The 22,779-nt window shown below is 37.0% G+C and overlaps 3 protein-coding genes across 4 annotated transcripts in view; all 3 read right to left on the reverse strand.

Moving 5' to 3' along the window:
* The window catches only part of LOC144635210 (uncharacterized), a 142,854-nt gene extending 130,581 nt beyond the window's left edge, over positions 1–12,273 (reverse strand). Inside the window, exon 1 of the mRNA XM_078494297.1 lies at positions 11,993–12,273. The gene's annotated coding sequence lies outside the window, so the exon portion shown is untranslated. The remainder of the gene's footprint in view (positions 1–11,992) is intronic.
* Positions 1–22,779, reverse strand: part of LOC144635215 (uncharacterized) — a 144,632-nt gene that overhangs the window by 65,248 nt on the left and 56,605 nt on the right. The gene's annotated exons all lie outside the window — the stretch shown is intronic.
* LOC144635212 (uncharacterized) lies at positions 4,014–20,514 on the reverse strand. 2 transcript variants are annotated; one of them, XM_078494298.1, is made up of 9 exons: positions 20,294–20,514; positions 19,582–19,639; positions 11,617–11,903; positions 10,896–10,972; positions 10,112–10,150; positions 7,080–7,118; positions 6,073–6,165; positions 5,531–5,623; positions 4,014–4,755 (listed from the first exon to the last, which is right to left on the reverse strand). In XM_078494298.1, the coding sequence occupies exons 3-9, from the start codon at positions 11,885–11,887 to the stop codon at positions 4,132–4,134; spliced, it is 1,236 nt and encodes a 411-aa protein (XP_078350424.1). In that variant the 5' UTR covers positions 11,888–11,903; positions 19,582–19,639; positions 20,294–20,514; the 3' UTR covers positions 4,014–4,131. The 2 variants fall into 2 exon arrangements, with proteins under 2 accessions (XP_078350424.1, XP_078350425.1); XM_078494299.1 differs by lacking the exons at positions 19,582–19,639; positions 20,294–20,514 and adding an exon at positions 14,148–14,215.

Raw genomic sequence — 22,779 nt, forward strand, 5'->3', positions numbered from 1 at the left:
TAAGACTTCTTAAAACTCTCGCTTTTATGACTTCTTAAAACTCCCGCTTTTAAGACTTCTTAAAACTCACGCTTTTATGACTTCTTAAAACTCTCGCTTTTATGACTTCTTAAAAGTCACGCTTTTAACACTTCTTAAACCTCACGCTTTTAAGACTTTTTAAGACTTTCCGCTTTTAAGATTCCTTAAAAGTCCTGGCTAATTTCGACATGAATATGATTATCTAAAGCCCTGACAAACGCGGACACATTGTTGCGGACACAATAGTCTCCCATTTGCCCGCGTGCGCAGCATTAGCTGCAGACACAAAATCTGTGTTCAAGGCAGAAAAAAAAAATGTTTCTGATTTTTTTTAGAAACTTTTTCTGTCCACAACAAATGATTCCCGGTTTGTGCAGCGTGGAAACAGGACATTTGTTTTGTGTCCCACCCATTGCTCACCTAGAAAACATCACGAGCAACAGTGTGTCCGAAAAGATGTGTTCTCTTTTGCAACAGCCTTAATGTGTTAATAGCTTTGGTCTTAGTCTTTCATTCAATAACCTATATTTAAGAGCAAACCATATGACACTAAATTTTTTGCAAGATTGAAACTTTGCGGCTCGGCTATTTTTTGAATTTTGCGGGAACTAATTTTTTGATTGGTAAAAATGGTTTATCTTGCAGTGAATTAATTTTTTTGCAATTTTCAGGAAGTCAACTTCATGTATAATTACACTATTTTTGCTTGAGTAACAATCAAAATACAGGTCAAACACCATGCGGATGTTGAGTACTTCATACAAAGTGTCAATCTTTTACACTAACGTCTTGTTCTAGAGTGGCTGGCAGATCTGTTAATGGATTACGAACTAGTCCTGTTCCATTTCTTACATTATCTCCCGAGTTATCACTAGGCGCCAGCACACGTTTTGAAGCACTTCTGTGGAATGTATTTTTGCAGTAACATTTTGGGGTATTTTTTTTAAACGTGGAAAAAAAAATAAACACGAAAATCGTAAAAAATTAGAACCCGCAGAAATTAAGTGCAAGACAGTGGCGTCAGCGAAGTCGCAACCACCTAACAAAAGAGGTTGTCAGAGTCTGAGAGCTTTCTTTGCCCCCAAAAATGGTTGCCATACAAATCAAATACTAATCGTACATTTCAAGTATACGATGTATTTGTACTGCAGTCGAGTCAGCGTCTCTCTGTAATTTCTCGCTACCTTACGGACAACGCTGAAAAATAAAACATGGCCAATTTTTTTTCAAGGTTGTCGTTTGCAGTCTGCCTTAAACGTCCTCAGTCTTTTTACTCCTTAGTAGTTTTTTCCCTTTTTTTACGTTAAAAACTTTTATTTAGGGTGTCCTTTAATTTGAAAGAAATTTTACACATAAAAAAATGACTTGAAATATCGTGACAACACTTGGACGATTGCAATGGTAAAGTTAATAATCTAGTTTTCCCTAAGAACAAAGGCTACCTTCTAGATCTCTACATTTAATTATTGCAAAACTGCAAATATTACCAAGGTATTAAATGAGTTTAAGGTTTAAATAACGGGAAATTAGATAGGGCCGCTAGCTCGACTGCGGTACAAATACATCGTATATATACCTGAAATGTACGCTTAGTATTTGATATGCATGGTTACAATATTTTTGGGAAAAGAAAGCTCTCAGACAGAAGTGGCTGATGTTTCATCTCTGTTTTAGTTAAGGAGTAGAGATATAGGGTAAGGAACCTGACATATATATCGTTCAACATAGCCGAGTACCACCGAGAAAGCCCAAAAAACGGCTGCAAGGGTAAACGTTTTAAGTCGAGAAAGACGTTCGAAACAGCCTTGTTCAAGTTTTCTAAAACATAGTGGAAATCTACTGCACCTTAGTCAGCGAAGGATGGTAAGTTGATGCTGGGTTCGCCTTGGCTTGTTAGCGGTCGTAATCACCAGTACAGTAAAGGAAGTATAAACTCACTAACTGACTAAAATTCAAACATCTGTTGCAGAACAATTAGCATGAGTTTGATCCTGAGAGTCGCGATATACTTTTTTACTTCACTCTGTAACTTGACATGCGATTTAAAAGGAACATTTAGTACTGTCTCGGAATAATGAATAATTGCAATGAATATCGAATATCGACAAGATTAAGGGATTGAATACTTGTGGATAATGGGCAAGGAATTATAAATGGAGTGAACAACGAATTCCAACACCAAACCCCTGATAACGTTGTTTTCTCCAAAATTTACAATCGATCATGATTTACTGCTTCAACAAAGTTTTTAGTTTTTGTGAAAACTGAGCGGTCTCATCCAAGACAATAAGCATAAGATTATGAATAATTATTTTATTTTGCTCAAAAAGACCATTTAACACTGAAAAGCTCCGGGGAAAATAAGCATTTTAAATAAAACCATAGAGAAATTGGGACTGATTTCATGCCGACAGCCGACATTTTAAAAAGCTGGAGGTTATTTTCGCCAGATGGTTCAAACCACACATCGCCTTTTTTTGTCGATCACAAAAATGCAGACATTACCAGATGTTATTTTGATGGGAACTCTGCAAACTTGCGGCGCAATGTTCCAATATTGATTGACAGTTTGCTCGTCGCAACTTGCAACTTTCAATTCAAATTTGCTCGAGCAAGTCGCCAAGTTCCGTTTTCAATCAATATTGGAACATTGCGCCGCAACTTAGCAGAGTTCCCATCAAAAGAACATCCAGTTTGACTCTAATGTGTGACTTTCTCGATATAATTGACGGTAAAATTAGCTATTAGTTACTAAATATAGCCATATGCAAAATACTTGTCGACAATGGCGCGCGTTATGCAAATATACCAACTGTTTGATGTCCAATATTTTTGTCCTCACAGAACGAACTGTCTCGCGGCACGTCGTCTATTCATTTTCAGACTCAAGCGTTTGATTGCAAGTAAACATAAACACAACAAGCGAAGTTACTGAATATTTAACATTTGTTTTACAACTCAAAGTGTAACGTAGATGATTCATTTTTGTGTACAACAGGGTTTCATTTTGTAGTATTTAAAAAAAAAGACAGTTGGGATACGAGTAGTATAGTAGGGGTGTTTTACTCCTGTTTTTTGTTTTTGTTTTGGTGACGTCATAGACTCATGAATAAAATGCGGTGGATATAATAAGACTGTTGATGATGTCATGTTCTATTTTTAACTTGGCCAGAGCAATTTTCAAGTGCTTTTCTATTTTAAAAAGAGTAAATAGGAGCGCAAACAAATGAAAATGAACCTGTTTGCAAGTTAAAATTAACAAAAATCTTCAATTGGCAGTGAAGGATTTTAAAGGTGTTACTTGTTATACATTATTGTATTTCTCCTGTCTAGCACAACTATTCACCTCAAAGTCGGTGGCTAGTAGTGGATATTTACCAAGCCGCGAACATGTGAAATAATATTGGCCGAAAGGATGATTTTTGACTAGTTTATTCCTGTCAAAGATTACAATTTTCTCGCTCTTTGCTCGGAAGTGAATAGCAAAGGATATTCGGAGTTTGAGTAACCCTTCAGCGCGCGCCAAAAACGCTATCCACTTTTTTTGTATACGTATATTAATGTGGTTTATATTGTTCTTTAAAAAAGCGAAAAATCTCATGCAGGGTCAAGTATCCAATCCCCTCAATTTCAGCAGTCTTGCAGAATGGCACGCCAAGTTGATGTCGCTACTTTTGAAGGGTTGTTACTTTGTGGGATTGGCTACGTCTCGGATATACTTGTAGCGGAGAAATGTTATCGCGTAGTGAGGGTCGTTACTTTCCGAGCTTGAGTAAAAGGACGAGGAACGCGCTACAGAATGGCATATTGTGTGGAAGAAAATTCGTCAAGCTTTCCACAATTTTTTTCACCAACGGGTTTATTTCAGCATGCAAATATAACAATAATTACCATTGAAAAGAGCAGCATTATAATTTTAACATAAAATTCGCCTCAACTAATGCCTAAAATTTCATCGAATTTGAAGCTGTTGATACCATTCCATTCTGCAGTTCTTTTTCATTTATTTTTACCGCCAATAAAATGTTTTTCTTTTTATAAGTGCTATTACGCTCATTTTTTCATGCATGAGTAAGTTGCATAGTAGATCGTGCGTGCTGAGTTCTTACACTAGACATCCTCTACAACAGTGACTTCGATGAAATTGATCCCAGACCTCTCCTCTTTGTCATCTTTATAAACCTCAAGACTGAGTCCGTTGCTGAGCACCAGTCGGTTGTTGTAACCAGCAGTTTTCACAAACCCCCCCTCGTGCGCAGTGTAGCACGATCCCCAGTTTTCATGTGCATCCAACTTGAGAGTGATGACAAACTGGCCGGGATAGAAAGAGTCACTTGGGCTGGTCCAATAATAGTTGATATACCTTCTTCCAGTTAAAGTGGTACCAGAGGAACCCTCAACTCCATAACAGTTGGCGTAGTCTTCGTAATTCTCTTTACTGAGAATCTGAAAGCCAACAAAGCTTATCCCGTCAGACACGCCATATCTGAAATCGCTGTCCTCACTTGATGCGATATCGACGTCATTCGAAACCACAATTTTAACTGTCAGCTGGGTGGAATTGTGCAAGACATTGGCAGGAATCACGGGTACTTTTAGGAGAGCGGCTTCATCTTCTGATGGACCGTCGGTGAAAGCGAGTTGTTCAGTGGTGTTCAAACGATAACTGTTGATGTAGGACGCATGCGCAACAAGCCAAGATGGAGTCATGGTCTGATGGTAAATCACTTTCTCCTACAAAATAAAATAGTTGAGATTTGATTTAATAGATATTAGTTCAAAATTTCTTGCATAAAAAAGGACAAAACGACAGCAGCATTTTGAATTATTTTTGTAACTTTTCTGTAAAAGGTAAAGTTTTATTGGAAAAACCTAAACGAAATCCGGGTCTCATCACGAATCCGGAAACGTTTTATTCAGTGTGAAGATAAGTTATTCAGTTTAACCGTGAGGGATTGTAATTTATCTTACACCTTTGGGCCACTGTATTTTTATTTCGGCCACTTATTTACCGGAATTGAAAAGCTATTGTAAATTCCTACAAGAATTTGTTCCATTCAACTCAAAATTCAGAACACCGCGCCACGTTTCATTCAAATCATGTGTCCACTAGGCAGATGCAATTGATTTACTTAGATAGACTGACTTGAAATATCATGCAAACGAAGAATAACTATAATTATAAAAAAGATTCGTTTGCTAAATAATATTGAAAAATAAAGGCGTTGGATACGAGATTGTTATAACTAGCTTGGGGCTACAGGGTTTTTTTTCGTTATCACCTTACATCCAATGCGCGTTTATGAAATAATTCAGTACCAGTAATGTCGTTACGATCTAAGGTTTTTTAAAACCTTAGATCGTAACGACATTACTGGTACTGAATTATTAGTTTAAAAACCCGATTAAGGCTGATCCAGAATAATCCCCACCCCTTGTACGACCGAAGTTTAAAATGTTAACGCAACCTAGTTTTCAATAAATGGCAAAGAATGATAAAAACTCTTACCTTTGTCTGGGTACTTTTAAGTCTTGCAAGGTCAGTGTTTGTCCTGTCCAAGGCGGACTTCAACCGAGTCAAAACAGCATCAAGGTATTCAAACTGAAATAAAGAGAGAAAAACACCTTGAAAAGGCAGCCTTTCAAAATAAAATGTCTTAACTTGCTCAGAAAAGTAAATGAAAAACCAAAAATGATGCTTTTTAACTACTCATATACACCTTTCAACAATTACATTTTTCGCGAGCAAGTTGCTGGAAAGTGAATAGCAAAGGATATCCGAAGTTTGAGTAGCTGATCAGAGCGCACTTATAACGCTATACTGTACACTGTTCTAGTATGTACGAATGCAGGATATTTGTCCTGTAAGTCATGTATATCCTGACCAAATATGGGCATTGGACAGTTTGTTGGATAATTAATCTTAATGCCTGACAAAGAACTATCCGAGCTTATCCGGAAGATATTAGGATGAAAAAAAAAAACAATAAACAAAAAAAAGGAAACATACAAATAGATAAATCACGCTAAAAGAAAGAGTTGTCGACGAACCTTTAACGTGAGTGTTATGTTATCAGTGATCAGCAGCAACTCGCTCCTTGTCATGTTGAGATCATCTCGGAGAGCATTTTGCCTAGCCTCTGTCTGTATTTGATAGGAATCAGAAAGCTCAGTAAGTCACACAACACAAACTTGCCGATTGCTGTGAAAGCACAACCTCAGGAAAACAACTTTTTGATATGAATGTAATGGACCTGTGTTTTGGGGAGTAAGTGATATTAACTGACTAGCATATTCTAGTCTTCTCGGATAAGGACGATAAACCGTTTTCTCCTGTATCTTCAGTGTTATGGTCAGCAGGGGACGTAAAAGAACCCACACACTTATCGTTAAGAGTAGGGCATAGAGTTCCCGGTGTTGTGGTCTGGTCTTTGCCCGTTGTACTGTGCTTACTGTGATATGCTCGGAGATATATTGGCTGTATAAGCTACTCTACAAATCCGAGGATACTGAAAAAGTGATGTCAGGTGTTGCAGTAATCTCTTAGTTGCACGTATTTCCAGGGTAGGGAGCAAACAAAATTCAAGTCATTCAAATTCTCTCTCTAGGTATTAACGTCTTCATATTTCAAAGCACTCTCTTGCCCACTTCCGTAAAAGGCCATGCGTGGACAAAGATATCCCGGTTTCAGGCTATTCTCTATTTTCCAATTATCCATAATGCACTTTGTTTGCCCCCCAAATTTTGCATAAACAATTGTTTTGGAAATATGCAGTCCTCCCAAGAGAATTTGAAAACAATAGTTTATGCAAAATATAGGGGCCAAACAAAGTGTATTATGGGCAATTGGAAAATAGAGAATGCACACGGAACGAAATAAAACAAAAGGAAACATCAAGGTACTACGCTGACCTGTACGTTCAAAACTATTATCAATTTGAGTAAAGGGTGGTAGTATGTTTTAAAATGCGTGGGTCCATGGGTCGGTTGGTGGGTTAGTCATTTCGTGAAGGCAAACCTAACTTAATCAAAGATACAGCGAACATGGAAGATTTTACCTTTATTTTAAAATCTGCGAGGTCATCAAGGTGCTCCATCTAAAACAAAGAAAAGGCAAATCTTGATTAATAAGTTCCGCTTTAAAAAGGGTGGTATCTCCCTCATTTCACTCCTTTCGGAAGCGACACGTACATTTGTAGTCGTGGCACATTGTGGAGTCAAGAATCCTGCAAACTGCTAAAGTTTCATGAAACAAAAATATCCAACTGACAAAATTATGACATAACTTGCGATTTTTAGAATTCTATTTCAATAATAACTTCAAATTTTTCGTTTTTATTTGAGTAGCAATCAAAATACAGGTCAAACACCATTCGGATGTTGCAAAGTGTCAAAATAAATTTCAATCTTTTGCAATAAAGTCATGATCTAGAGTGGCTGACTGAACTGTTAATGGACCATGACTATCTTCGATCCTGTTCCATTTCATACGAGTTATCGCAAGCATTCGAAAAGAAACGTTTTAATAGGCGCCAATAAACAATTGGTTTATGCTTTAGCGTGCACTATCGAGTTATGGATGCACGCGAGAAGTTTGGAGAGCACGAAAGAATCGTATATCGCCTCGAGCAACTTTAGCTTCTTGAGTGCTCTCCAAACTTCCCAAGTGCACATAACTCGATAGTGCACCCAAAAGCATGAACCAATTGTTTTATATCATTGCCGGACTGGTGGAAATTTAAATCAAAAATGTACATCAAAACCCGCGCGAGAAAAAGAATTTTCTGGCGAAGCGATTTGCTCAGGCTACCAGCGTGAACAAGAAGCTCGTAGTACTTAAAATCGCGCTGGTCACGTGACCACCCACATTCTCGATAATTAAGGAAACTGTTCAGTGGGAAGGGTGGCAGCGTGTTTTGTTTGATGCCGCTTTAGATACAAACCCCAAATATTGATTTCAAAATGCATGGACTTAAGCCAGGCCCCTAAAAATATCTCCCATTTGCGTTAAATTGAAAACGCCCAATGACAATGTTTTCCAGTCTCTCTATTGCTAGTATTATTTTTGAGCCTCTTTAACACACCAAAATATCTTTGCCCCCCCCCCCCCTCCCTCTTTCGTGTTGTAGGCACGTTGTTAAGAAAACAGTTTGTGTGACCTTTTACGGTTGTTTATTTTTCTCTCCCCAGTCAATTTATTAAATCAGCATTGCACCCAGTATTGTGTCGAATTTCTGTTTAAAACACTGCATTACTTGTTCCAGGAATGGAATATTGAAGCAAAGAATTGAATCAAATTTGAGAATTTATCCTTATCCTTATCCTTCCTTTTACAAGCACTATAAAATTTATCTCTTAAATAACCAATCCTACTCTTGTGCATAATATCGTTGTTTTCTGCATATTAGCTTATATTTAGTATGATTTATTCATCTTTTAACATATTTATTCTACATACGTTTGTTATTCATATTCTATTATTTCTAGTAATTTGTGTGTCTTGTCTGTTTTTTTGAACGTGTCAGTGACCAACACGATAGCATATGCTTCTTTGGTCACTGAGCACATTTTATTTTGGGTTTTGTATCTATTGTATATTTTCCTTATTTTAATTATTGCATTTTCTGTAAATAATGTTAATATTGTTTAATTGTTGTAAATAGTGTGAAAATAAAAATCTGAATCTGAATCTGTTTTTAGCAGAGTGGGAATTCCCCTGAATGACGTAAACCTAACAAGTCTGGGCATGTTTGTCTTGTTAATTTTCCTTTAGATCTATAAAATCCTTTTAATGACACAACAAGAAAAATACATTTCGCTTAAAAATCGAACGTTTCCCACTAAACATGCTAAGTAACTGAGAAAGGATTCTGGAAGTTTCGATTAGTAACTGATTATAGCTTTTTAACATTGCGTGACTAGAACTCTCAGGCTGACCATTGATTTTCAATACCTTGTGAAAGTGAAAGTAACAACGTCAGCACAATCGTTGACACAAACGTAATTGTATTTACAGTACAATCTCTAGCCCGCTGAAACATGTTTCTCTTTCATTGCGTGAGTATTTAGTATTTTCTTGCAATCAGACGTTCAAAAATTAAACATTAAACAAGAAATCGCTTGCAGAGCAAGAACCGCGCAACGCGGTTAACTAAATGCTTGATTCAAAGAACGGCCGACGAGTTGGCCGAGTGGGAGTATGGGTCTGGTCACCGACAAGACGGAACCACGAGCAGAGCAAGAACTGCGTGCGCGGTTAACTATTGGATTATGGTGCACGCTTACGTATACTGTATATATGTATAGATGATAACGATGTGTACTACTACTGTGGATTAAATTTTGGCGGAAACATTTTTGCGGCAATTTACTTTTTGCAATTTCAGTAAATGGCGGTAGTAGATTTAAAAAATGGCACGCGATGCATGCAGAAGCGATGGCGTTTCACAAGGGGTCTTACATAATTATGAGGAAAAACTTGATTGTATAGCTGTTATGAATTCACAGACCAAGGATGCAAATAATACATTTTCTTCGTAGATTTTCTCAATTGAACAACGGTAATATTTTATTTTATATTTTTATACTTTTTTTAGATTTCCCTATGTTTTCTCAACAAATATTGCGTTATACTGTAGTGTGATATCACGGATAACGACAAACGATACGCGCGAGCAAAGCTGCGAGAAAGGTCAAACGGTCTCTTGCTCACAGTGTCCCTTTGTATTATAAGAATTAGAAATTTCTGTCAACTAAATCTAATAGACCCCATCATATATAATCAGTCTCTTTCGTTTATACATTGTAGTGTTCCATTCTAACTGTACGGAAGTATTTTGCTTTTGTGTTTACGCGGCGATTTCTTGTTAAGACTGTTAAGTTAAATTTGATTTTCTGTTCGATCGGGCCAAACAGACAAAACGAACCGATCTTTCGATGGCATAAAGCGATGTCACGCCATCGCTTAAAAATGAGTGGATTTTGTTTCAGGACAGTGAATCTGTGGGTCCATGAGACGGTTGGTGGGTTAGTCATTTCGTAAAGCCAATCCTAACTTAATCAAAGATACAGCGATCATGGAAGATTTTACCTTTATTTTGAAATCTGCGAGGTCATCAAGGTGCTTCATCTGAAATAAAGGAAAGGCAAATCTTAAACAAGAAGTTCAGTTTTAAAAAGGGTGGTATCTCCCTCCTTTCACTCCTTTTGGAAGCGAAACGTGCATTTGTAGTCATGGCACGTTGTGAAGTCAACTATCCTACAAACTGCTAAAGTTTCGTGAAACAGAAATATCCCACTGAAAAAATTATGACATAACTTGCTAGTGTTTTAACAAAATATTCTTAGAAAAGATAAGACACATTTTAATTAATCAGCCAGGCCAGGCTGTGTTATTGCCTGCATGTATTTAGTCAGCTCCGCAGTCCCGCGATCCACTTGCAACTTCTAAAATAATTACAAATCTATTGCTCCCATGGTCCAGCACTCCCAAAGTCACAAATATTTAACACCAGTACAGTGATGCTACTGTTTACGCAGTCCCGATGTAGAAGAATAAATGAACACTATCAAAGCTGTAGTCCTGCTCTGGCCCTTTCTCTGTCACGCAAAGCTACGTTGCATTCCAGCACTTCCAAAGACAAAGGATAATTAGGGCAAAAAAATGCAAATTTCCGTAGCACTTTCATAGCCCTGGCTACACCAATTTTTAATTCGTTACCACTCATTCATTTTGCATTTAAACTGTCGCATCCCGATGTCATTGGCGCTATGTTGTTGTTAATTCTGTCTCCCAAAGCAAATAAGGGCTAAGTTTCCATCTATTTGTGATTGTGGGATATGAGATGTATTCTAATCAAAATACATATTCTTACCAAACTCAGTTGAAGGTTTGTGATATTCTCCTTAAGGGCTGAATCCGTTGCCATGATTTTGGGGGAATTAGAAGAAGCTAAAAATAGAAAGAGCCTTAAGCGTAAGCATAGATTTAATAAGATAACAACCTGTGAGAAAAAGTGCTTTAAAAACCATACTTCTACATATATATATAACAAATTAACGCCAACTTTTTATGCGTCTATCCTCTTATTGATGATAAATTTCGTCATAACGTTATCGAAAATTTAGTTGTGGGTCCACGAGGCGGAGCCATGTTAAGCCGGTGACAGCTACCTTCTTTGACAATGTTATGGCGAGATTTATTAATAAGGGGAAGGACGACTAAAAATTGAATCAAATTGTTTTTTATAATAACAAAAAGCCAAAGCGATCAAGCGTAAACTTCAAGTGAGAAAAAAAATTACGTTAAAGTACGAGAGATCCTGAATTTCTTTCAGCCAAATTGATCTTGAAACTAACTGCAAAGGAAATTTCAGACCTGTGTTCAATAACTCAAGAATAAGAGGCAGAAAAGGAGTTTCTAAACCAAGAAATTATAAGACTCGAAAACGAAGCGTATCTGAAGCTTATTCTGGATTTTCGCAATCCTCTCCCTTTTACATTTAAAGGCAGTGACTGATATCCGCTGGCAAAGAAATACAAAAATGATTTAAATAACTTTACATATGCCTCTAAGTACGTTCATATCATTTATACCTTCTTCTAAGGAGCAGCCACATCCGTCGCCGATTTTCCCGAACAACATCAGTAATGTCAGCAGAAGAACCACGAGAGAAATTAAGCACATAGTGATGACCAGCGCCAACAAGGCACGATTTGATCCTTGTGCAGCGTTCGCACGGCCAGTTTCTTTCTCTTCCGCGTTCTTTTCCTGTTTGTCCTGTTTCAGTGGTTTGGTTTTGACCGAAGTCGCCTCATCATCTTCCAAGGCCGGGTTTATAAAGGATTCCTTAGTCGATGCGTGCATCTCGAATATCGTCTATCTGTTGAATGTTTCCCAGAATGGAGACTCTTTACAAATAACAAACCCCCTTCATGCATGTCAATTGGTAATTTGCTCGTATATGTGTACCCTATTCCAAACGTTACTGCTTTAAAGCCGTACCTTTTACAGCGGCACATATACTCTCATAGCTTATGTATGGGAGTACGCACCTGTCACCTGATGCAATGACTCAGCACACTCATTTTTTTATCGTGCGTCCTATACTGACCAGTAAAACTCCTTTTATTATTTAAACGAAAACAATAGGAATTTAGTCTTTTCTCGGTAAAAGATCCTCGTTAATTCTGTCTAATTTCTACATTAATATAATAATCTAGTAGCTTTGGTCTTTGTTTTCCACTGAATGGCCCACCGTGTAGCACTCCAAAAAATTTTTTCGGGAGTTTAATTTTGCGGATTAGCCATTTTTGTATTTTGCGATTAGTAGAATACATGTTAGAATGGTTTTTCTTTCATGGAATTATTTTTTTGCGAGTTTTATGAATTCTATTCCAATTATAAATTCAAAATTTCGCTTTTATTTGAGTAACAATCAAAAAAGAGGTCAAACACCATAAGGGTGTTTAAAAGTGTCAAAAAAAAATTCAATATTTTCCAATAAAGTCTTGATCTAGAGTACGTAACTGACTGCTCCGTTAATGGATCATGACTATCTTCGATCCTGTTCCATTTCATACGAGTTATCGCAAGCATTCGAAAAGAAACGTTTAAATAGGCACCAATTAACAATTGGTTTATGCTTTAGCGTGCACTATCGAGTTATGGATGCACGCGGGAAGTTTGGAGAGCACGAAAGAAGCGTAAGAGTTGCTCGAGGCGATAGCTGAGAGCAACTCTAGCATCTTGAGTCCTCTCAAAACTTCCCAAGTGCACATAACTCGATAGTGCACGCTTAACATGAACCAATTGTTTTATAACACTGCCGGACTTGTGGTAATGTAAATCAAAAATGTACATCAAAACCTACGCGAGAAAAATTATGGTGCACGCTTACGTATACTCAATTTGATTGCACGGCTCTGCAAGCTATCTTAAAACATTATTTTTGATGTACATGTATAGATGATAACGATGTGTACTACTACTGTGGATGAAATTTTTTTGCTGAAACATTTTTGCGGTAGTTTACTTTTTGCGGGTTATGGAAAACAGTTACAACACGCAGAAATTACAATTTCTACACGGTTGCATTAGCGAAGTCGTAACCACCCGACATAAGCAGGGTTTTAAAGGAGCTTCGTTTCGGACAACACTAAGAAAAATAAAACACGGTCGATATATTTCTAGGTTGTCGTTTACAATCTGCCTTTTCAGACTTATTAATCCATACTAGATTTTTTAACCTTACAAAACTATTTTTTTTATTTGAAAGGAATTTTGTACATCAAAAAAAGAGACCTTAAATATCGTGACAAATCTCGAAGGAAGCATAGTTTTGCTTCAGAACATTGTCAACCGTCTCGATGGTAAATTATTGTAAAACAGTATATATTTCCACGGTACTAAACGGGTTTAAAGTTTAAGACGGATTCCGCTCAAGGTGCTAAAATTAATTACGAAAAATCTACTCACAGTAACGTTTGGTATACCGATTGAAACATCTCACTGTAATTCATTTCTCTAATTGACACTGCTATTAAATTTCAAAGCATTCTTAAGAAATTTAACCTCGTCAGAAAAGTTTAAAAACCATGTTGTTTTGTTTTGAACCGACGTGAAACGTCCATTTCAACTTAAATATGGAAAACTTCAAATTCATTTTTCTCTCGCGGGGTCAGCTTAAGAGCTAAAATTTCGATAGGTTCTTCTTAACTGTAATAAAACTGTGTTTATGCTATGAGAACTTTTTGGTAACTTTAGTTTTGCCTTTATTGCTCGAATATTCAGCGGAAACCGTCTTAAGTAGCAAAAAATCAGATAAAGACTGCCGACTGATGCAGTGCAAATAAATTGTATACTTGAAAGGTACGCTTGGTATGTGATATGCATGGCAACAATGCTTTACGGCGAAAAAGGTCTCAGAAATAGAGGAACTAAATTTTGCCCATACTATTCTCTGATTTTGAAAGGCTGACGTTTCATCTTAGTTCTAGTTAAGGAGTGAAGATATAGGAGTGAAGAGATAGCCGAGTACCACTGAGAAAGCCCAAAAACGGCTGCAAAGGAAAACGTTTCAGTTCGAGAGAAAAGTTCGAAGCCAGTCATACGCATTGTACTGTACCTTAGTCAGCGAAGGAGGGTAAGTTGATGCTGGGTTCGCCTTGGCTTGTTAGCGGTCGTAATCACCAGTACAGTAAAGGAAGTATAAACTCACTAACTGATTAAAATTCAAACATCTGTTGCAGAACAATTAGCACGAGTTTGATCCTGAGAGTGACAATATACTTTTTTACTTCACTCTGTAACTTGACATGCGATTTAAAAGGAACATTGAGTACTGTCTCGGAATAATGAATAAGAAAATAATTGGAATAAAAATTGAATATCGACTGGATTTAGGAATTGAATACTTGTGTATCATGGGCTAGGAATTATAAATGAAATGAACAAAGTATTCCAACGCTAAACCCCTGATAACTTTGTTTTCTCTAAAATTCATAATCGATCATAATTTACTTCATCAGCAAAGTTTTTAGTTTATGCGAAAACTGAGCGGTCTCATTCACCATCAGGGTAGGATTAGGAATATTATTTTATTTTGGTCAAAAAGACCATTTAACACCGTAGAGCTCAGGGGAAAATTAGCATTTTAAATTAAACCATTAGAGAAAATTACTTTCTTGGGACTGATTTCATCCGACAGCCAACATTTAAACAGGAGGTCATTAAACGCCAGATGGTTCAAACCACACAACGCTTTCTTTTTCTATAGGTTTAAAGGAGGAAGGTTCATTAATTGTTGTTCATAAAAAGGACAGTTAATGTGTGGCTTTCTCAATATGATTGACGGTAAAGTTAGCTATTGGTTACTAAATATAACCATATGCAAAATACTTTTCGACAATAGCTCGCGTTATGCAAAATAATATACCAACTTTTTGCTGTCCAATATTTTTTCCCCACAGAACGTATATGTGACTCGCGGCACGTCGTCTATTCATTTTGAGAATAGAATGGCGAAGTTACTGAATAATTAACCTTTGTTTCACAATCTTAAAGTGTAACCCCTCAGAGCTGGCACATGAAATGCGCGAGGGGTTAATGAATAGTTACTGAAAAGTTTAGCATCACAGAGTAAATCCCCTACTCAAAATTGCGACAAAACCTCGAGGGGGTGGGTGGCATCTACCCTCCCCCGCGCCGAATTTCACTGAACTTGAAGCTGTTGTTACTATTTCATTCTGCGGTTCTTTTTTATTTATTTTATTTTTTTTGCTATTACTCTCATTTTTTCATGCATACTGCGTAAGTTGCATAGTAGATCGTTCGTGCTGTTCTTACACTAAACATCTTCTACAACAGTGACTTCAATGAACTTGATCCCAACCCTCTCCTCTTTTTCCCGTTTATAAACTTCAAGAGAGAGTCTATTGCTGAGCACCAGTCGGTTGCGGTAGGTAGTGGTCTTCACGAAGTCTCCGTCATGCCCACCTTTAGAGTGATAACGAACTGTAGAAAGAATCGCTTGGTTTGAGGTGGCAAGTGTTATCATCCCCGTTGATTACCATCAAACTCGGTCTAGAAAAACCCTCAATTCCACAACACGGAGCGACCGTATTGTAATTACTTTTATCGAAAGTCATTAAGCCAATAGAGCTTATCCCGTCAGACAGGCCATATACTTGTAGCAGTTAAATTTTATCGCTGATTTCGTGGGAGTGAAACGACGTTACTTTCCTAATGGTTGCTGTGTGGAAAAGGATTCAAAAGTGTAGCGAGGAAAATTCGTCAAGCGCAACACTTTTTTAACACCCGTTTAATATTTTTACAGTTTTTACATTTCACACTTAGACAAAATATTGTTGCTATGACTATTTTAATTCATATCGTTTTTAATTATAGCCTATCTAAATTTATACACCTTAAACAATTTTTTTTTTCTATTTTTATTCCGTGGCGTACCTTAAAATAACTTCTTAGCTAAGCGTACCGACCACGTTTAATAAAGATTGTTGTTGTTGTTGTTACTGTGTTCGAAGCTGTTGTTAATATTTAATTCTACAGTTTATCAGTTTTTTCTTTATCTGTTTTAACCACAAATAAATAGTTTTTCTTTCTTGCAATACTTCTTAGTATGTTTGTGTGCATACTGAGAAAATAGTGTAATACAACTTAAGTGCCACTCCCGCACTAGACATCTTTCACAGCAGTGACTTCAATGAACTTGATCCCAACTCTCTCGTCTTTGTTTTCTTTATAAATCTCAAGTGTGAGTCCATTGCTGAGCACCAGTCGGTTGTTGTAGGCAGTAGTCTTCACGAAGCCTCCGTCCTGCGCAGTGTAGCGCGAGCCCCAGATTTCGCCCACCTTTAGCGTGATGACGAACTGCCCAGGGTAGACGGAATCACTAATTGGTTTGAGGTAGCAAGCATTATATCCCCCTTCCTTCCTGTCAAACTCGGCCCAGACAAACCATCAATTCCAAAAACCGGGGGCGACCGTATCGTAATTACTTTTAAGCGGCGGAGCATATGGCCGCAACTAGTTTCAATGGCCTACCAGGAAACATTAGAAACATTTCCTTCTATGCACTTTTTATCAAGGCCGTTAAAAAGCTTTTATTTAAAAATGCAAAGTCTTGCATAGGTTAACTTTTATTTATTTATTTATTCACCTTTTTTTTTTCTTTTTACAAATCGAATTTTTTTTTGATCCATTTTTTATATTATTCATGTAATTTTATGAGAAGTTTTAGCATTTTATAGTTTTTATTTTTATTGTAAATAATAATCTTTTAATCTTTTATATAATATTGTAAAAATCTTAGTAAATTTAGTCTTTGGAAGACGAAGAGCCACCCTGTGGAAGCTCTTCCAATAAAGCCATTATTATTATTATTATTATTATTATTATTATTATTATTATTATTATTATTATTATTATTATTATTATTATTATTATTACAAGTGAAACCGGTAAAAGCAATATACAATTATATATCCCATAGAAAACAGGTTTAAATGTGAAATAGATTAATGTGTATCAATCAGATTAATCTGCAGCTTACTTGCCTACATTCTGCAGTTCCAGAAAATATCTATACCCATCCCAAGGATGGTCATTGGGAGTTCCCAGGGGGATGGAGGTCTCAATAGTTTAAAAGAAAGTATGAAGCTTAACTGGAAATCCCAGGGGGTGGGAGGGTCCAAACCAAAGAACCATCCTTGGGGGAGGTACATGTATGGATATTTTTTGAAACCACTCCCTGTGGAACCAAGCCTGTGCTGCAAAAAAAACTTGACACATTAACTGGACACATTAACCTGGAGTAACATTTATGGTCTGCCATAATAATAATGTAAGGGCCTCTTTACATGAGAGTTTTCGTCCCGGGATGGCTTTCGTCCCGGGATGAATTCATCTCGGTGTCTGGTCATTTTCTTGTTGCTGTTTACAGGATGATACATGATTTCGTCCCAGGATGAACTCATCCGGGGACGATTTCATCCCGGGATGAAACACCGAGTTGAAATGTTATCCCGGGATGAAACGGGACGAAAAACGTCATGTAAACAGTCTTCCCGGGATGAAATATAAAGTAATGTGAGCACGGGCGAGATGAATTCAACTCGGGCGGTCCGACTTACGTCCCAGCATCCCGGGATGAACACGCTCATGTAAAATGAAAAGTTTTTCATCCCGGGATGAAATTCACCCCGGGATGAAACTCAACTCGGTTTTCATGTAAAGAGGCCCTTAATTCTCTATTCTATTTCATTATTTTTGCATGTTTTTATTGAAACAAAAAAATTCTGTCATGAACCTCAGAATGGTTTTAAAACTTACATGTAATTGTCATTATTATTCAACACATGCGCGCGCTGCCCATATATGGTCAAAATGTTAACGATATCTGTCATCCGTACATAACAGATATGCTGCGATATACGTAGGTTGCATAGATTCGTCCGAAATCTGGTAAAGCACTGCATAATAATTATTACAGTTTTTCTTTCTGCAAAATGTCTTTCGTTGACAATTTGTCGAATAATAAAACATTATTATCCTGCTCAAACTTTGGCTTGAGGTTATGATGTTAATTTTATTTAAGTTAGGTATTTCTGACTTGTATGGCACTTATGTGTCATGAAACATGCGAGCCATGCAAGGCATTCCAGTTAGCCTACATAGGATTCTGGTTAGCCTACATAGTACTCTGGTTAGCCTTAAAAGCACTTTGGTTGCCAAAGGATACATCATGTTGCTTGCAGTTAGCTTTATATTGGGATTAGGGTTTTCTGGCTTGCTTAAGTTTAAGGCCTGGCCTCAATCTTACGGAATATCGTCTGATTTTAGCCAACTCGGCCTACGGCCTCGTCCGCTAAGTATCAGGCGATATTCCGCGTGACATGTAGCCTTATTGGGTTCTGTAATGTTCATATCATATAAAGAGCCATAAATGTCACTAAAGTACATGTATATTCAGGTTTAAACTGGCAACATGTGGGAATCAATCATGTGACATTTTTATTACATTGACACAGTGTGTATTTTTGAGTTCATTTTGACTTACTGGAATGCCCTTCCAAAGTCTTCAAGTTATCTGTAAATAGAAACAAAACAAACAAAAAACTATTTTTTTTTTTATGAAATTGCTATTTTCCAGCATGCAGACTGTACATTAAAAATTAAATGGCCTTTTTCAGTGTGTGAAAAAACCTGGCTGCTTTAATGTTGGGCTAGTGGGTGCAATATTTTTTTCCACTTGCTAGATAGCCAAATGACATTTATGGATTTTAATTTTTTGTTGTGCTTGTTCCGAAATAAACATGGGACTTTGGTTCAGCTTATATGTAATGGTTTCACTTTGCCCAGTCTTCCTGGATCATGAAAAGAAGAAATCAATTTTCTTTGCACGCCTCCTTTCATTAAGTATTGCAGAAAAATGTCATGTATTAAAAAGGAGCCATTCCACTATAAATAAGTAGGACATTGGTTAGCCTAAAAAGCTCCCTGGTTAGCCTAAGCAGTACTCCAGTTAGCCTGAGTATAGTTAGCGGAGGTGGCTTGAGGTTATGATGTTAATTTTATTTAAGTTAGGTATTTCTGACTTGTATGGCACTTATGTGTCATGAAACATGCGAGCCATGCAAGCCATTCCAGTTAGCCTACATAGGATTCTGGTTAGCCTACATAGGATTCTGGTTAGCCTACATAGTACTCTGGTTAGCCTTAAAAGCACTTTGGTTGCCAAAGGATACATCATGTTGCTTGCAGTTAGCTTTATATTGGGATTAGGGTTTTCTGGCTTGCTTAAGTTTAAGGCCTGACAAATTTTTATATTGCTACTTTAAAATGCTACTGAAGGTCATCCAACAACTGAAAATACAGGCCTTAAAAATGTCAAACAGATTTTTTATAAAGTAGACAAATGTCTGGTCAAAAAGCAGATCTTAAATGCCTCAGGTAATGAATGTGTGTAGAGAGAACTGGAAGGAAATTGCTAGAATTGACTGTCACATTAATATGTGTAAAACTAAGAGATCAACAACTACCTGTAGTGAACTTGTTACAATCCATAGTTTCACTCACTGAACAGTAATCCAAAATGTTCTGTCAAAACATTAGCCATTTTATTAGTTCCAAAAATTACATGTAGACCACAAAATGCAAAGGAAAGGTAATATATATACAATAAAACATCACGGGAAGAACGAATATTAAGTTAAGAAATGGTCTCAGATATTAAACTTGCCCAAAGAGGCATTCCAAAACGTGAGTAGCACTGTTTAATTGAAGTCTAGATTAGCTACCAGGTTGACTGCAAGAAGTCTGTAGTCTAACTTAAAAAAATAGAGATCACACTGGGCTGAAATGTTTCTTCCAATTTCAAAGGGAACTCATCAAATTTTCCTGACTTAATTTTTCTTTGCAGCCTAGAATGGCCACTTGTTCAATATTTTGAGAAACATTTCCGCACGTATAAATAATGAAAGGATGCAATTCTTATTAATTTGAAAAGCAGTAGCTTAAAATTCAGATGACGAACATAAATCCCGGACATAAATAAACAGTTGCATGCCTCGACGAAATGACTGCCATTTAATACTATCGAATCGTTCGAATCTCACTATCTACTCTTTTAAATTACGCCTAGCCCGGCTTTTATTCCAGTAAGCTAAATTGATAATCATGAGAAACGTCGAAGACATCAGCTTTTACCAGTCTAAAAAAATCATTGTTCAATGAGAAACACGAAACACTCACCTCAGGTTCCTGTATAAAGTTTCTGTTACCCACGTTTTCGCACGTTTCTACTCATTTCATATTCTTCTTTATCGGGAATACAAATGAAGGAGGTGTACCCTACGTTTGGGGATTCGTTTTCATCGCGTCAAGAAGAAAAACATCGACAAAACTGTCCTCTATAACTCAAAATCTTGTTGCGTAGTCGCCATTTTGAAAATGCTCTTCATGAGCCCACAATACGGACCACGGGGAATCCGCTGGGGTGACCACCAGCAGGGGGAGGGGGAGGGCAGCTATTTAACTTCTCCCCAGGCCCACTCCTTTCGTCTGAAAGAAATTACATCCAACCTCGTTAAAAGCAAGTGAAATGAGAAGAAACTGACAACGACATCATAAAGAGCATACACTCCTTCCTTTGGCAAAATTTTCTTTTATTCCTACCGCAAATGGTCGTTGAGAAGGAAGCCAACAAACTTTTCAGTTGTATTTTTTACTGCCGTCCTTTTTTAGAAAAAAGTAATAATGGCCATTTTTAAGAACACTATTTAAAAAGCTACAACTTGGCTTAAAAGAAACTTAAGAGAAAAATACAGGTAAAGTTTTCAAGCGAATTTAAAACTGCGGTCCGTTCTGGTCACGTGACCGATGACGTCATAACAATGAGATTGATTGAAAAGTACTTAACATATAAGTATCTACCAACATGTACTTTCTTGTTACCTCACATTTAATGCAACGCCAGATACGTACTTGTACCCAGACTCCCATATTTTGAAAATTGTACGGAGCCCCCTTAATATTTGTATTTTGTTCGGTACCTCGGCAGTCCAAAATGCCTCACACCAATGTGCTTCAAACTGCAATGACTGTTTTTTCAGTAACAAACTATTTTCGTCACAGTGAGCAAATACAAACTTTTGAGCAAAGTCACGTGACTAATGACGTCATTGACATACGACTTATACAAGAAGTACTTTATGGTAAGGGATATTTCTAAACGACGTACTACTCATACTGACTTCAAACTGACCAAGTTATTTGGCATTGACGATTTTTCAGTTGCAAAGGATTTTGGGAAGGTTTTTATTATTATAAATATATATTACTTTTATAATTATTATTATTATTGTTATTATTATTATTTTGATTATGTTTCATCACTTTTAGCTCGGATTTTTATTTCTTTTTATTTTGGGGGATTTTAAATTAGCTTGATGTTTTTAAGCCATTTTAAATTAGCTTGATGTAAATACTTTTTTTAATACACTTTGATTTGATGAAAATACTTTTATAATGTTGTACATGTACATTACTTAATTTAAATCGTGGAGCACCTGGAAACTAGAGAACAGCTAAGCGTGTACTTGTCCACGTTAAATAAAGTATGTCTGTCATGTCTGTCTGTCTGTCTGTCTTCCCTCCTTTTCAGTCGTCTGCTGTTTTCATTTGGTAATATGAATGAGAAGTGTTTGAAGATCGCAGTTAGCTTCGTCTTCATTAAGCGCGTAAACATTTTCCGTCTTATCCGCCACTAAATGCTGCGTGTTACATTGTATAAAATATCAACCACATTTTCCCATTTCCCACACAAATAACGCCATGATATGTCCAAAACCTTGCATAGGAACAACTAAAAGTTATTATTAGATGTTCCACTGGAGTTTTTAACATTTTGTGGCATCATTTATATGGTCTATAAGAGTTTATACAATAACCAAGCTACTGCGCGGGTTGTGATGGGTTGATGCCTGTTAACTATTAGAGTACAGACGCACAGTTAACGTCACTGCGTGGTATGCCTCGCGCGCATGATCAGAGTTCATAGTCCAAATCAGTGTTGTCGCAAAGTTTTTCAAAACAAAAAATTTCAGCTTAGTTATAAATCTACAGTGAGAAACAATCCACCAAGTATCGTTCACCTTTCGAAACATATTATAAATGGGCAAAACAAGCTTGATGCTGACAGTGAACGATTAGAGAAATTATTAAAATTAACAAGAAAGTGTCTGTCCGATGTTGAACAGTTGGACGACGCCTAGGTTAAAGCTTACAGATTTGAACAACTTTCCAGGTGGAATAAAGGTATCGTTTTTTTCGTTGACGTTTTAATTTTCCATTATTCTGTTTATTAAATCGGTTTAACAGTGCTTCGTTGTTACGGGAAACTATATCGTGAAATGAAAACAACTTTAGCTCACCGGTAGCTGCATTGCTTACACTGAAGCGTACTGAAGTCGTGAAGTCTTCGGTTCGATTGTATAAAACAGATAGATTCCATTTTGCCGTGGGTCTGTTCAGACGTCAAAATGTGGTATGAACATTTCTTACCACATTTTGAAGTCATCTGTGACCTATAACTGAATAGACGCACGGCAAAATGGAATCTATTTGTTAAGTATACCTTGGAAAATGTTTGCGATAAATCGCTCCTCTCTTAGGGGGAGACGTTACTTTCCGAATGCCTGCTGTTTTGCGGCTGTGTTGTAAAGGACTCAAAAGTGGTG

This window comes from Oculina patagonica, chromosome 13, assembly GCF_052425735.1.
Source record: "Oculina patagonica isolate OP01 chromosome 13, crgOcupat, whole genome shotgun sequence".
Classification (NCBI taxonomy): domain Eukaryota; kingdom Metazoa; phylum Cnidaria; class Anthozoa; order Scleractinia; family Oculinidae; genus Oculina; species Oculina patagonica.

Coding starts and splice junctions, on each gene's coding strand:
- LOC144635212 (XM_078494298.1), bottom strand. CDS start 11,887: ATGCACGCATCGACTAAGGAATCCTTTATAAACCCGGCCTTGGAAGAT. Junction 10,973..11,616: donor TGGCTGCTCCTTAGAAGAAG/GTATAAATGATA, acceptor TTCTATTTTTAG/CTTCTTCTAATTCCCCCAAA. Junction 4,756..5,530: donor TTAAAAGTACCCAGACAAAG/GTAAGAGTTTTT, acceptor TTTATTTTGTAG/GAGAAAGTGATTTACCATCA.